This window comes from Coregonus lavaretus (assembly GCF_964263955.1).
Source record: "Coregonus lavaretus genome assembly, contig: HAP1_SCAFFOLD_2402, whole genome shotgun sequence".
NCBI classification, from domain to species: domain Eukaryota; kingdom Metazoa; phylum Chordata; class Actinopteri; order Salmoniformes; family Salmonidae; genus Coregonus; species Coregonus lavaretus.
The window spans coordinates 20,001-34,857 of record NW_028162883.1 but is presented as its reverse complement, the minus strand read 5'-3'; the positions used below and the strand labels follow the sequence as shown (position 1 = coordinate 34,857).

The following is a 14,857-nucleotide window of genomic DNA, read 5'->3' as shown; positions in this document are numbered from 1 at the left end:
TTGGTTTTAATCCAGAGAGGTTAGAAAATGTATCTAGATCCTCTATGAGGCTGTGGAGGGATTCTAGTTGTGGATCTAAAAGAAAACATGAATCATCTGCGTACAATGACACCTTTGTTTTTAAGCCCTGTATTTCTAATCCTCTGATATTATTATTGGATCTGATTTTAATAGCTAACATCTCGATGGCCAAAATAAATAGATATGCCGATAGTGGACAACCTTGTTTCACTCCTCTTGACAGTTTGAAACTTTCTGAGAAATAGCCATTATTTACTATTTTACACCTAGGGTTACTATACATGATTTTGACCCATTTTATAAGAGATTCTCCAAAATTGAAATGCTCAAGGCATTTATATATAAATTCCAGTCAAACTTTATCAAATGCCTTTTCGAAGTCTGCTATGAATAGCAGGCCTGGTTTCCCATATTTTCCATAGTGTTCTATTGTTTCCAATACTTGCCTTATATTATCTCCAATGTATCTTCCATGTAAAAAACCTGTCTGATTAGAATGAATAATATCCGACAATACCTTTTTAATTCTATGCGCTATACATTTTGCTAGGATTTTTGCATCACAACACTGAAGTGTAAGGGGCCTCCAATTTTGTAAATGGACTGGATCTTTATATTTTCCACTTGTATCCTGTTTCAGTAATAATGAGATCAGACCTTCTTCTTGAGTGTCAGATAATCTACCATTTACATAGGAGTGGTTAAAACATGCTAATAACGGTCCTCTTAGTATATCAAAAAAGGTTTGGTATACCTCGATTGGTATGCCATCCAACCCTGGAGTTTTCCCGGACTTAAAGTCTTTAATTGCATCCAGAAGTTCCTCCTCTGTAATTTCACCTTCACATGAGTCTTTCTGTGTGGCTGTTAATTTGACATTATCAATAGGAAAAAAATCTCTAAAATTAGCTTCAGTTAGAGGAGATGGAGGCGACTGAAAAGAAAACATATGCTTAAAATACTTTGTTTCTTCCTTCAAAATATCATTAGGTGAATTATGGGTGACTCCGTCAATTGTAACTTAAATATTTTGTCTTGCCCATTCACCCTCTGAATGGGACACATACACAATCCACGTCTCAATTGTGTCACGGTTTCGGCCGAGGCTGCCTCTCTCCCTTGTTCGGGCAGGTTTCGGCGTTCGTCGTCTCCGGAATTCTAGCTGCCACCGTTGTATGTTCCATGTTTCCTGTTTGATTAGTTTTGTCTGTTAGCCACACCTGTCCTGTGTTATGTCTCATTACGCACCCTATTTAGTTTCCCTGTTGTTAGTGTAGTGTTGTGTGTAATTGTTTCGTGTCAGGTGTTTGTGCGTAACCCGTGTTTCGGTACGCCAGTTACGATTAGCTTCCTCCTCGGTTGAGGAGAGTTTTTGCGCCCTGTGTTTGTGCGCTCGTGTTTGACGCCTGTGTGCGTCTGTTTGGCCTCTGGCCGTTTTTGGATTATTTTGCACTCGCTAGTAAAGTCTTGTTGGACTGTACATCTGCTTCTGCGCCTGATTCCACACCACACCATTTATACACCGTGACAAATTGTCTCAAGGCTTTAAAATCCTTCTTTAAATCTGTCTCCTCCCCTTCATCTACACTGATTGAAGTGGATTTAACAAGTGACATCAATAAAGGTTGATTAGCTTTCACCTGGATTCACCTGGTCAGTCTATGTCATGGAAAGAGCAGGTGTTTCCAATGTTTTGTACACTCAGTGTCTAAATACTATGGCATTTACAGTATGATAATAGCTGCACTGTGAGAGGAGTCAGGCGCAGGAGGGTAAATCACAGAATACAGAGTTTATTCCGTAGCACAGAGTTACGCTGGATAGCGTCAAACAGTCCAGTGCGCAAAACAGGCTCACTGGAACGAAACAGGTGCACAGGGAAAATATACCCCAGCAATACAAAATACAACCGTTCAACCGATACAACCAATACAAAATACACATCGCTCAACCGAGCTACTATCTCCTCACATTAAACAATCACCCACAAGGACAAGGGGGGCAGAGGGAACACTTATACATGTACTAATGAGGGGTGTGTGTAATAGACAAGACAAAACAAATGGAGTGATGAGATGAGGAGCGGCAGTGGCTAGAAGGCCGGTGACGACGAACGCCGAAGCCTGCCCGAACAAGGAGAGGAGGCAGCTTCGGAGGAAGTCGTGACACGCACTCACATGATTCAGGAATGTGGCTTGGCCACATCACATCCAAGGATAGTGTAAAAGTTGCAAATCTAATGTTAAAGAGAGATGGATCTTACTAGACATATTTTACTAACATACATCCCCCTCAAAGCTGGCTGCTTTATACACAGTGCTTGGCTCGTGGGTTCATTCTGTGTACAGACCAAAGGAGAGGTCAACAAACCTTTATCACTGTCTGTGAACACTATGTTACGCAAGCCTCGCTTGCCTGCCTTGGGGGAGGTGCCTCAACAGTATTCCACTGAATATATGTACACAGACCAGACTTAAAAGCAGAGCCCAGTTGTTTCACTCTTTAGACTAGCCCAGGTAGTCCAACAGTAATGGAGCCTGGGTCGACCGTGAGTGCAGTGAGGAGCAGGAGGGTTCTGTGTGGCACTGAGATACGGCCTGCTCTGATCGTCATCAAGGAGGGGAAGATACACAAAGTCCTCCCAGACTCCAGTGGTTCTGCTGGGGATGCTGCCGCTGGCTGTGAGGTAGGCTCTGTGTGGCTCTCTGGTGGAGCTGAGGAGCGTCTTTTTCCGGCTTCTGCTCAACTTAAGCTTTATTATTGCTATTTTTTGCGTTAATTACTATTTTGTTTGCTCAGAATGTTTGTGCAATAATTTCCAATGAAGACAAACACTTCCCAGCTCTACTAGCTCTCACAGTCTCACGTCAGAATTAGACATTCATCCATGCTTCTCAAACGTCAAATTTTGAAGTGTTTAAGGTTAAGTTGAGGCATTAACTCCGAATAGTTAAGGTAAGGGTTAAGGATTGGGATAGGTTTAAAACAAAAATCTCAAAAACAATTTTCTATTGCTGGATTTGAACTTGCAACCTTTGGAATCAAAGGCATATTCTTAGGCCCATCCACTATCCCCGTCCTCAGCACCTTACCAAAACCAAAACCCTAGTGGCCGGTTTCCACATCATCTCCCGACGTCCTCAGACATGGATGGACGTCAAATACTGACTTGTATCACGGGTGACCTGGCTGCCAAGCTAGCGCATAACGTTCTGAGAACTATATGTTTCTTAGAGCTTGGTGAGACCCTGGTTGTCCTATGGTTATTTAGCATACAACCTTCCCACAACGTTCTGGGAATAGTGCAGGATAGTTGCTTGGCTTTGGAACATTATTAGCACATTTAAAGAACTTGACAAAATAATGTTATTTTGAATGTTATTCAAACATGATTAAACATGTTCTAGTAACGTTTTCTCCAACTGGTTTGACATTGGGAATGTTCTCAAATAGTTCAGAGAACAGTTAAGAAACAACGTTCTTCTGTGGGAATTTCAATACTTCAGCATAATGTTTTCTGCAGGTTTCCTCATGGTTCAAATCAAATCAATTTATAAAGCCCTTTTTACATAAGTAGTTTTCACTATTTGCTTATACAGAAACTGAGCCTAAAAACCCAGAGAGCAAGCAAAGCAGACGTAGAACATTGAGAGCGAGAGAGAACAGAGAGAGAGAGAGAACAGAGAGAGAACAGAGAGAGAGAACAGAGAGAGAGAGAGAGAGAGAGAGAGAGAGAGAGAGAGAGAGAGAGAGAACAGAGAGAGAGAGAGAGAGAGAGAGAGAACAGCAGGTCCAGGACAAGGTAGCACAAGGTGAACATGGTTCTATTTAAAGTTCTCAGAACATTAAAAAAGCGTTCCATAAAAACCACAAGAAAACATTAGTAACATTCTAGTAACATTATAAGAATGTTTTTGAGAAACATTCAGTTCTCAGCGTCAGCAAAACAGAAGATCATACGTTTGAATCTCACTGATGCCATGCCACAATAAAAAAGAAATGTGTTTGCATGATTAATGCCTAAGCAAATGGATTTCCATATGTCCTATCTGTGCTTGGAGTTCAAAACAGTTAACCCAAATTAAGCTAGCAGTGTTATTAAAGGTCTTATTGAAACGTTCATTGAACGCTCTGAGCAGGGGTTGGAACGGAAATTATTTCTAAAAAAATTTAAAAAATTGTTACGTTCCACTGTTCCGACCAGCAAAATAAAGTTCTGAACTGGCATCGAAAAGGTTAATCCATTCTTCTCTAATTAAAAATCTCTCTCCCTAATTTCTGAATCACGCGGTAACGCCAGTAGGCTACTGAGGGGTAAAAGGCCTACACAGGTTAGTGAATAAAATGTAAAAGCAGATTAATTAAATATATCTATCTACACCCTGAATTCATGCTTCAGCACCATTCTCACACTCCTTGCGCGCATGTGCGCTTGCTGCTGAGGAGAGCGAGAGAGGCAGGCTACTGTTGATTGCGAAGATGGAGGCCTTTTTCATTTAAGTAAAACGACAGTTAGAGGAAAAAGTGGACAGGTTTTAATATCCATGTGGACACATTTTTATATTGTAGTGGACTCAGATGAGAATAACGTTGGCTATGATGCAGACTACTGTGAAACTTTCTATTTTATTTTGGAACTTACATTTATTTATTTTTGTATTCATAATAATTTGTTTTATCATTCTTATTGTATATATTGTTATTTTTGTAAGCCTATTTATTGATCAAAACCAGCTATTTAAATATGCAAAATGTGTTTTGTTTAATTCTGTTGAGACATTTTCGTTGGCTAAATTAAGTTTGATCTGTCTTTTTAATTGTGTGATCAGTATTTAGTTTAAAGATGTCAAATAAATAACAGTAGGCCATTGCTGTCATTAGTTGGGTACAATAGGAACTAGCCTTTCTTGGTAATTGCTGCAATCTAGCCTGTTCAAAACCTTTGTGAAGGTTTAAACTAGCTCGCAAATGTTTTGTTTCATTCTGTTGAGCCATTTTTCTTTTGCCAAATTAAGTTCCAACTGTAATGCTGTGTTTGCCACGATATAACATCCTGCTCGTATTTTTCCCTGTAAACAATGGCTTGACTTACTTTAGATATGACCTTAATAAAGTTAAGCAACTTTTGTGAAGGTTTGGTGAGGTGTTACTATTATTAGGGTTAGCTACTGCATGAAAAGGAAGAATGTTTTGGGCCTACCAGAGTTACTTCTATAACGTAATAATGCTTATCTTTATGCAAAATATTCGGATAGAAAATTTACGAATTAGCATCCTTCTGTATAATATGCCATTTTAGCAGACGCTTTTATCCAAAGCGACTTACAGTCATGTGCGCATACATTTTTACGTGTGGGTGGTCCATAGTTACGCAATTCATTAGACCCTAATCTATGTATTTCACATTACTGGGAATACAGATTTGCATCTGTTGGTGACAGATACCTTTAACCAAAAGTTGGGGCGTGGACCAGAAAACCAGTCAGTATCTGGTGTGACCACCATTTGGCTCATGCAGCGCGACACATCTCCTTTGCATATTGATCAGGCTGTTGATTGTGACCTGTGGAATGTTGTCCCACTTCTCTTCAATGGCTGTGCAAAGTTGCTGGATATTGGTGGGAACTGGAACACACTGTTGTTCCAGAGCATCCCAAACATGCTCAATGGGTGACATGTCTGGTGAGTATGCAGGCCATGGAAGAACTGGGACATTTTCATCTTCCAGGAATTTTGTACAGATCCTTGCGACATGGGTGCGGGCATTATCATGCTGAAACATGAGGTGATGGCGGCGGATGAATGGCACGACAATGGGCCCCAGGATCTCTTCATGGTAACTCTGTGCATTCAAATTGCCATCGATAAAATGCAATTGTGTTCATTGTCGGTAGCTTATGCATGCCCATACCATAACCTCACCGTCACCATGGGATACTCTGTTCACAACATTGACATCAGCAAACCGCTCGCCCACACAACGCCATAAACACTGTCTGCCATCTGCCCGGGTACAGATGAAACCGGGATTCATCCGTGAAGAGCACACCTCCATCGTGCCAATGGCCATCGAAGGTGAGCATTTGCCCACTGAAGTCAGTTACAACGCAGAACTGCAGTCAGGTCAAGACCCTGGTGAAGACGATGAGCACGCAGATGAGCTTCCCTGAGACAGTTTCTGACAGTTTGTACAGAAATTCTCTGGTTGTGCAAACCCACAGTTTCATCAGCTGTCTGGGTGGCTGGTCTCCGACTATCCCGCAGGTGAAGAAGCCAGATGTGGAGGTCCTGGGCTGGCGTGGTTACAAGTGGTCTGCGGTTGTGAGGCCGGTTGGACATACTGCCAAATTCTCTAAAACAACGTTGGCTTATGGTAGAGAAATTAACATTACATTCTCTGACAACAGCTCTGGTGGACATTCCTGCAGTCAGCATGCCAATTGCACGCTCCCTCAAAATTTGAGACATCTGTGGCATTGTGTTGTGTGACAAAAGTGCACATTTTAGAGTGGCCTTTTATTGTCCCCAGCACAAAGTGCACCTGTGTAATGATCATGCTGTTTAATCAGCTTCTTGATATGCTACACCTGTCAGGTGGATGGATTATCTTGGCAAAGGAGAAATGCTCAATAACTGGGATGTAAACAAATTTGTGCACACAATTTGAGCTTTTTGTGCGAGTGGAACATTTCTAGGATATTTTATTTCAGTTCATGAAACATGGGACTAACACTTTACATGTTGCGTTTATATTTTTGTTCAGTGTATATTTACTACCGTTCAAAAGTTTGGGGTCACTTAGAAATGTCCTTGTTCTCCGAAAGAAAAGCAATTATTTTGTCCATTAAAATAACATCAAATTGATCAGAAATACAGTGTAGACATTGTTAATGTTGTAAATGGCTATTGTAGCTTGAAACGGCTGATTTTTAATGGAATATCTACATAGGCGTACAGAGGCCCATTATCAGCAACCATCAGTCCTGTGTTCCAATGGCACGTTGTGTTTGCTAATCCAAGTTTATCATTTTAAAAGGCTAATTGATCATTAGAAAACCCTTTTGCAATTTTGTTAGCACAGCTGAAAACCAGTGTGCTGATTAAAGAAGCATTAAACTGGCCTTCTTGAGACTAGATAAGTATCTGGAGCATCAGCAAATGTGGGTTCGATTACAGGCTCAAAATGGCCAGAAACAAATAACTTTCTTCTGAAACTCGTTAGTCTATTCTTGTTCTGAGAAATGAAGGCTATTCCATGCGAGAAATTGCCAAGAAACTGAAGATCTCGTACAACGCTGTGTACTACTCCCTTCACAGAACAGCGCAAACTGGCTCTAACTAGAATAGAAAGAGGAGTGGGAGGCCCCGGTGCACAACTGAGCAAGAGGACAAATACATTAGAGTGTCTAGTTTGAGAAACAGGCGACTCACAGGTCCTCAACTGGCAGCTTCATTAAATAGTACCCGCAAAACACCAGTCTCAACGTAAACAGTGAAGAGGCGACTCCGGGATGCTGACCATATCTCAGACTGCCTATCTTAATATTTTATTTTTATTGGCCAGTCTGAGATATGGTTTTTTTCTTTGCAACTTACTGATCTTTTATTATTTCTTATTGTTGTTGCATTGTTGAAAAGGAACCGGCAAGTAAGCACTTCGTTGGACGGTGTCTACCATGTGTATCCTGTACATAAGACTAATAAAACTTGAAACTTAAAACTTGGTTCTCTGGCTCACTTACTCCCCCTGTTGGAGAGGAAATATACTGATTTGTCATTCAGTGTATTCATACCAGCCATCTGTAGTCGTAGTTCAATCTAGGCTATTTTGTGGCCTAGATTGCTGAAGTCGTTCGTCATTCTTTAACAATTTTATTACACTGTAATAACATCTGTATTACTATGTCTGGGTCCCAAATAGCACCCTATTCCCTACATAGTGCACTATTTTTGACCAAAGTTCTATGAGCCCTATGGGCCCTAGTCAAAAGTAGTGCACTATATAGGGAATAGGGTGCCATTTGGGACACAGCCTGTATCTATAACATAACACTACTGATTGAACATTACTATGAAGGTGCGTAACTATTTATAACCGTGTTTCTTAATTCTGGTCCTGGGACCCAAGGGGGTGCACATTTTTGTTTTTTGCCCTAGCACTACATAGCTGATTCAAATGATAAACTCATCATCAAGTTTTGATGATTTGAATCAGGTAAAGCAAAAACCAGAATGTGAACCACTTTGGGTCCCAAGGACCAGAGTTAAGAAATGCGGTTATAAATAGTTATACGCGTTCATAGTAATGCCCAGGACCAGGATTAAGACTGATCATATCATTACTGATGTAGCGTTACTGATCATAGCATTACTGATGTAGCGTTACTGATCATATCATTACTGATATAGCGTTACTGATCATAGCATTACTGATGTAGCGTTACTGATCATAGCATTACTGATGTAGCGTTACTGATCATAGCATTACTGATGTAGCATTACTGATCATAGCATTACTGATGTAGAGTTACTGATCAAATCATTACTGATGTAGAGTTACTGATCAAATCATTACTGATGTAGAGTTACTGATCAAATCATTACTGATGTAGAGTTACTGATCAAATCATTACTGATGTAGAGTTACTGATCATATCATTACTGATGTAGCGTTACTGATCAAATCATTACTGATGTAGAGTTACTGATCATAGCATTACTGATGTAGCGTTACTGATCATAGCATTACTGATGTAGCGTTACTGATCATAGCATTACTGATGTAGCGTTACTGATCATAGCATTACTGATGTAGCGTTACTGATCATAGCATTACTGATGTAGCGTTACTGATCATAGCATTACTGATGTAGCGTTACTGATCATATCATTACTGATGTAGCGTTACTGATCATAGCATTACTGATGTAGCGTTACTGATCATAGCATTACTGATGTAGCGTTACTGATCATAGCATTCCTGATGTAGCGTTACTGATCATAGCATTACTGATGTAGCGTTACTGATCATAGCATTACTGATGTAGAGTTACTGATCATAGCATTACTGATGTAGCGTTACTGATCATATCATTACTGATGTAGCGTTACTGATCATATCATTACTGATGTAGAGTTACTGATCATAGCATTACTGATGTAGAGTTACTGATCATAGCATTACTGATCATAGCATTACTGATGTAGAGTTACTGATCATATCATTACTGATGTAGCGTTACTGATCATAGCATTACTGATGTAGCGTTACTGATCATAGCATTACTGATGTAGCGTTACTGATCATATCATTACTGATGTAGCGTTACTGATCATAGCATTACTGATGTAGAGTTACTGATCATAGCATTACTAATGTAGCGTTACTGATCATAGCATTACTGATGTAGCGTTACTGATCATATCATTACTGATGTAGCGTTACTGATCATAGCATTACTGATGTAGCGTTACTGATCATATCATTACTGATGTAGAGTTACTGATCATAGCATTACTAATGTAGCGTTACTGATCATATCATTACTGATGTAGCGTTACTGATCATAGCATTACTGATGTAGCGTTACTGATCATAGCATTACTGATGTAGCGTTACTGATCATAGCATTACTGATGTAGCGTTACTGATCATAGCATTACTGATGTAGCGTTACTGATCATAGCATTACTGATGTAGCGTTACTGATCATAGCATTACTGATGTAGCGTTACTGATCATAGCATTACTGATGTAGAGTTACTGATCATAGCATTCCTGATGTAGCGTTACTGATCATAGCATTACTGATGTAGGGTTACTGATCATAGCATTACTGATGTAGCGTTACTGATCATATCATTACTGATGTAGCGTTACTGATCATAGCATTACTGATGTAGCGTTACTGATCATATCATTACTGATGTAGAGTTACTGATCATAGCATTACTGATGTAGCGTTACTGATCATAGCATTACTGATGTAGCATTACTGATCATAGCATTACTGATGTAGCGTTACTGATCATAGCATTACTGATGTAGCGTTACTGATCATATCATTACTGATGTAGCATTACTGATCATAGCATTACTGATGTAGTGTTACTGATCATAGCATTACTGATGTAGCGTTACTGATCATAGCATTACTGATGTAGCGTTACTGATCATATCATTACTGATGTAGCATTACTGATCATAGCATTACTGATGTAGCGTTACTGATCATAGCATTACTGATGTAGCATTACTGATCATAGCATTACTGATGTAGCGTTACTGATCATAGCATTACTGATGTAGCGTTACTGATCATAGCATTACTGATGTAGCATTACTGATCATAGCATTACTGATGTAGCGTTACTGATCATAGCATTACTGATGTAGAGTTACTGATCATAGCATTACTGATGTAGAGTTACTGATCATAGCATTACTGATGTAGCATTACTGATCATAGCATTACTGATGTAGAGTTACTGATCATAGCATTACTGATGTAGCGTTACTGATCATATCATTACTGATGTAGAGTTACTGATCATAGCATTACTGATGTAGCGTTACTGATCATAGCATTACTGATGTAGCGTTACTGATCATAGCATTACTGATGTAGCGTTACTGATCATAGCATTACTGATGTAGCGTTACTGATCATATCATTACTGATGTAGAGTTACTGATCATAGCATTACTGATGTAGCGTTACTGATCATTGCATTACTGATGTAGAGTTACTGAGCATAGCATTACTGATGTAGCGTTACTGATCATTGCATTACTGATGTAGAGTTACTGATCATAGCATTACTGATGTAGCATTACTGATCATATCATTACTGATGTAGCATTACTGTAATGGCAGGTGCTATAATATGTATAGCTGTATCTATAACATATATTTGTTACTCTGATGGCAGGTGTTGGATGTGGGAGACAGTCTGGTGATGCCTGGTATCGTGGACTGTCACGTCCATGTGAATGAACCGGGTCGCACCACCTGGGAGGGATTCTGGACCGCCACGAGGGCCGCTGCTGCAGGAGGGGTCACTACCATAGTGGACATGCCCCTGTAAGTCACTACCATAGTGGACATGTCCCTGTATGTCACTATCATAGTGGACATGTCCCTGTATGTCACTATCATAGTGGACATGTCCCTGTAAGTCACTACCATAGTGGACATGTCCCTGTAAGTCACTACCATAGTGGACATGTCCCTGTAAGTCACTACCATAGTGGACATGTCCCTGTAAGTCACTACCATAGTGGACATGTCCCTGTAAGTCACTACCGTAGTGGACATGTCCCTGTATGTCACTACCATAGTGGACATGTCCCTGTATGTCACTACCATAGTGGACATGTCCCTGTAAGTCACTACCATAGTGGACATGTCCCTGTAAGTCACTACCATAGTGGACATGTCCCTGTATGTCGCTACCATAGTGGACATGTCCCTGTAAGTCACTACCATAGTGGACATGTCCCTGTAAGTCACTACCGTAGTGGACATGTCCCTGTAAGTCAGTACCATAGTGGACATGTCCCTGTAAGTCGCTACCGTAGTGGACATGTCCCTGTAAGTCACTACCGTAGTGGACATGTCCCTGTAAGTCACTACCATAGTGGACATGTCCCTGTAAGTCACTACCATAGTGGACATGTCCCTGTAAGTCACTACCGTAGTGGACATGTCCCTGTAAGTCACTACCATAGTGGACATGTCCCTGTAAGTCAGTACCATAGTGGACATGTCCCTGTAAGTCGCTACCGTAGTGGACATGTCCCTGTAAATCACTACCATAGTGGACATGTCCCTGTAAGTCGCTACCGTAGTGGACATGTCCCTGTAAGTCGCTACCATAGTGGACATGTCCCTGTAAGTCACTACCATAGTGGACATGTCCCTGTAAGTCACTACCATAGTGGACATGTCCCTGTAAGTCACTACCATAGTGGACATGTCCCTGTAAGTCACTACTAAGTTTAGTTTAGTTTATTAATTCTACCATTTTAAAAACAAGCACACATTAACCTGAAAAATACATACATGTACATGAGTATAATCATGGAGGATAAAGTCTGGGATTTATTTCCATTGTGGTCCTCTTACCAAGAACATTGGAACAGCCAGTCACAATTAGCTTCCTACCCGTCTCCTTGGCCCTAACCCTTCATTGTCAGCAGATCTGTAAGGTTGAAGCTTTTCTGGTTATCTCAATCCAGACCCTTCAGATATGCAGACATTGAGGAGTTAGGGCCAAATGGGTAGGGGTAAGGAGTGATAGAGGCTGACTGAGTTTCCTTTCCCACAGAACCATTACCCATTGTCCACATACAGGGGTCAGGGGTCAGGGCAGGGGTTAGGAGTTGGAGACAGTGGAAGAAGGGTAAACCACCGATTGCCTAAGATTTACTTTTCTAAAGCTGACCTTGAATAAAGATCACATTTTCAGACATGCCTGTCAAATTGACTAACTTAGGCTACTCCTGTACTCAATGAACACATTCAGATCTGGCCAAACTGAGGATCGCTGAGGATATCTAAAAGTATTGAAAATAGTTTTAAAATGTGCAAATTGAAATTGAACTCAATTCCTGTCCCCATAGCAACAGCATCCCTCCGACCACCACCCTGGATAACCTCCATGAGAAGATGGCAGCAGCGTCAGGAAAGTGTTTTGTAGACACTGCCTTCTGGGGAGGGGTCGTCCCTGGCAACCAGGTACAGTACTAGCTGTGGGAAGAAGTAAGTATCCTTGCATAAGTCTTGGCTCATAGGAGCAGAGGCCTATCTCCTGTCTCTGTAGCATGGGATGTACCTTGGAAAGGATGCTAGTCTATCGCAGGGCCTTCCCCCCAATCTATCTCCTTAATGCTGAGTGCCAAGCGGAGACGCATCAGGACCCATTTTTACAGTCTTTAGTATGACTCGGCCAGGGATCAACCTTCCAACCTTCCAATCTCAGGGTGGACACTTTAACCACAAGGCCACTGAGTTGGAGAAAGAGTATAGCTAAAACTAACCCAATGGGTAAAAACCGATTGAATCAACATTGTTTCCATCAACGTGGAAAACTGATTGGATTTGCAAAAAGTAATCAACTTAAGGGCATTTTGTCTTTTTTTTCCACCCAATTTTTAACCTAAATCCAATGACATGGTGACTTTTTTGTTTGTTTTGATTTCACGTTGAATTCACGTTAGTTGACAACTCAACCAAATGTAAATAAAAACTAAACGTTGATCTGACATCTGTGCCCAGTGGGAAGGCTCTTTCTCAACTGTCAAACAGTCCTGTCCTCTCCTCATCTCCTTCCCTTGATCTGCACTGACTGGGACAGACCTGACAGGTGAACTCAACATGGAAGCTCATTATGCTGGCCTTCTCCTGGTCAGTTCTATCAGATCTGTACAAATTCAAGTAGAGGAGAAGAGGAGAGGATGGATCTTTTTTTTTTTACAATTAAGAAAAAGGCCAATCACTCGGGTGAACATTAACCAAAGCCCTGTGGTGATGGTGTGGCTTTGGTTTCTCCCTGTAGTGGTTTCTATAAAACAATCTGATACAAATGACTCTGTTTCTGCAGCTGGAGCTGCTTCCCATGATCCAGGCCGGGGTGGCTGGATTTAAATGTTTCCTGATCCACAGTGGAGTTGAGGAGTTCCCTCATGTGACGGATGCGGACCTGCATACCGCCATGACCCAGCTACAGGGAACAGGGAGCGTTCTGCTGGTAAATCACAGATAGCTGGGAGAAAAAAAAAACGAACTTTAATGTCTTTTAAGCAGCAGAGGTCAGAGCAAACGAACAACTGACTTACAGGGACATGTCCACTATGGTAGTGACTTACAGGGACATGTCCACTATGGTAGTGACTTACAGGGACATGTCCACTATGGTAGTGACTTACAGGGACATGTCCACTATGGTAGTGACTTACAGGGACATGTCCACTATGGTAGTGACTAACAGGGGCATGTCCACTATGGTAGTGACTTACAGGGACATGTCCACTACGGTAGTGACTTACAGGGACATGTCCACTATGGTACTGACTTACAGGGACATGTCCACTATGGTAGTGACTTACAGGGGCATGTCCACTATGGTAGTGACTTACAGGGACATGTCCACTATGGTAGTGATTTACAGGACATGTCCACTATGGTAGTGACTTACAGGGACATGTCCACTATGGTAGTGACGTACAGGGACATGTCCACTATGGTAGTGACTTACAGGGACATGTCCACTATGGTAGTGACTTACAGGGACATGTCCACTATGGTAGTGACTTACAGGGACAAGTCCACTATGGTAGTGACTTACAGGGACATGTCCACTACAGTAGTTACTTACAGGGACATGTCCACTATGGTAGTGACTTACAGGGACATGTCCACTATGGTAGCGACTTACAGGGACATGTCCACTATGGTAGTGACTTACAGGGACATGTCCACTACGGTAGCGACTTACAGGGACATGTCCACTATGGTAGCGACTTACAGGGACATGTCCACTATGGTAGCGACTTACAGGGACATGTCCACTACGGTAGCGACTTACAGGGACATGTCCACTACGGTAGCGACTTACAGGGACATGTCCACTACGGTAGTGACTTACAGGGACATGTCCACTATGGTAGCGACTTACAGGGACATGTCCACTACGGTAGCGACTTACAGGGACATGTCCACTACGGTAGCGACTTACAGGGACATGTCCACTATGGTAGCGACTTACAGGGACATGTCCACTATGGTAGTGACTTACAGGGACATGTCCACTATGGTAGTGACTTACAGGGACA

General features: G+C 41.4%; 1 protein-coding gene across 3 annotated transcripts in view; it reads left to right on the top strand.

The window, feature by feature from the left end:
* Positions 1 to 2,480: 2,480 nt before the first annotated feature.
* LOC311118738 (allantoinase, mitochondrial-like) overlaps positions 2,481 to 14,857 on the top strand; it is a 32,343-nt gene continuing 19,966 nt past the window's right edge. For all 3 annotated transcript variants that reach the window (XM_084193523.1, XM_084193522.1, XM_084193524.1), the window contains exons 1-4: positions 2,481 to 2,707; positions 10,954 to 11,105; positions 12,647 to 12,761; positions 13,627 to 13,773. In XM_084193523.1, the coding sequence (XP_084049649.1) occupies positions 2,552 to 2,707; positions 10,954 to 11,105; positions 12,647 to 12,761; positions 13,627 to 13,773 (570 nt within the window). In that variant the 5' untranslated portion in view covers positions 2,481 to 2,551. The remainder of the gene's footprint in view (positions 2,708 to 10,953; positions 11,106 to 12,646; positions 12,762 to 13,626; positions 13,774 to 14,857) is intronic.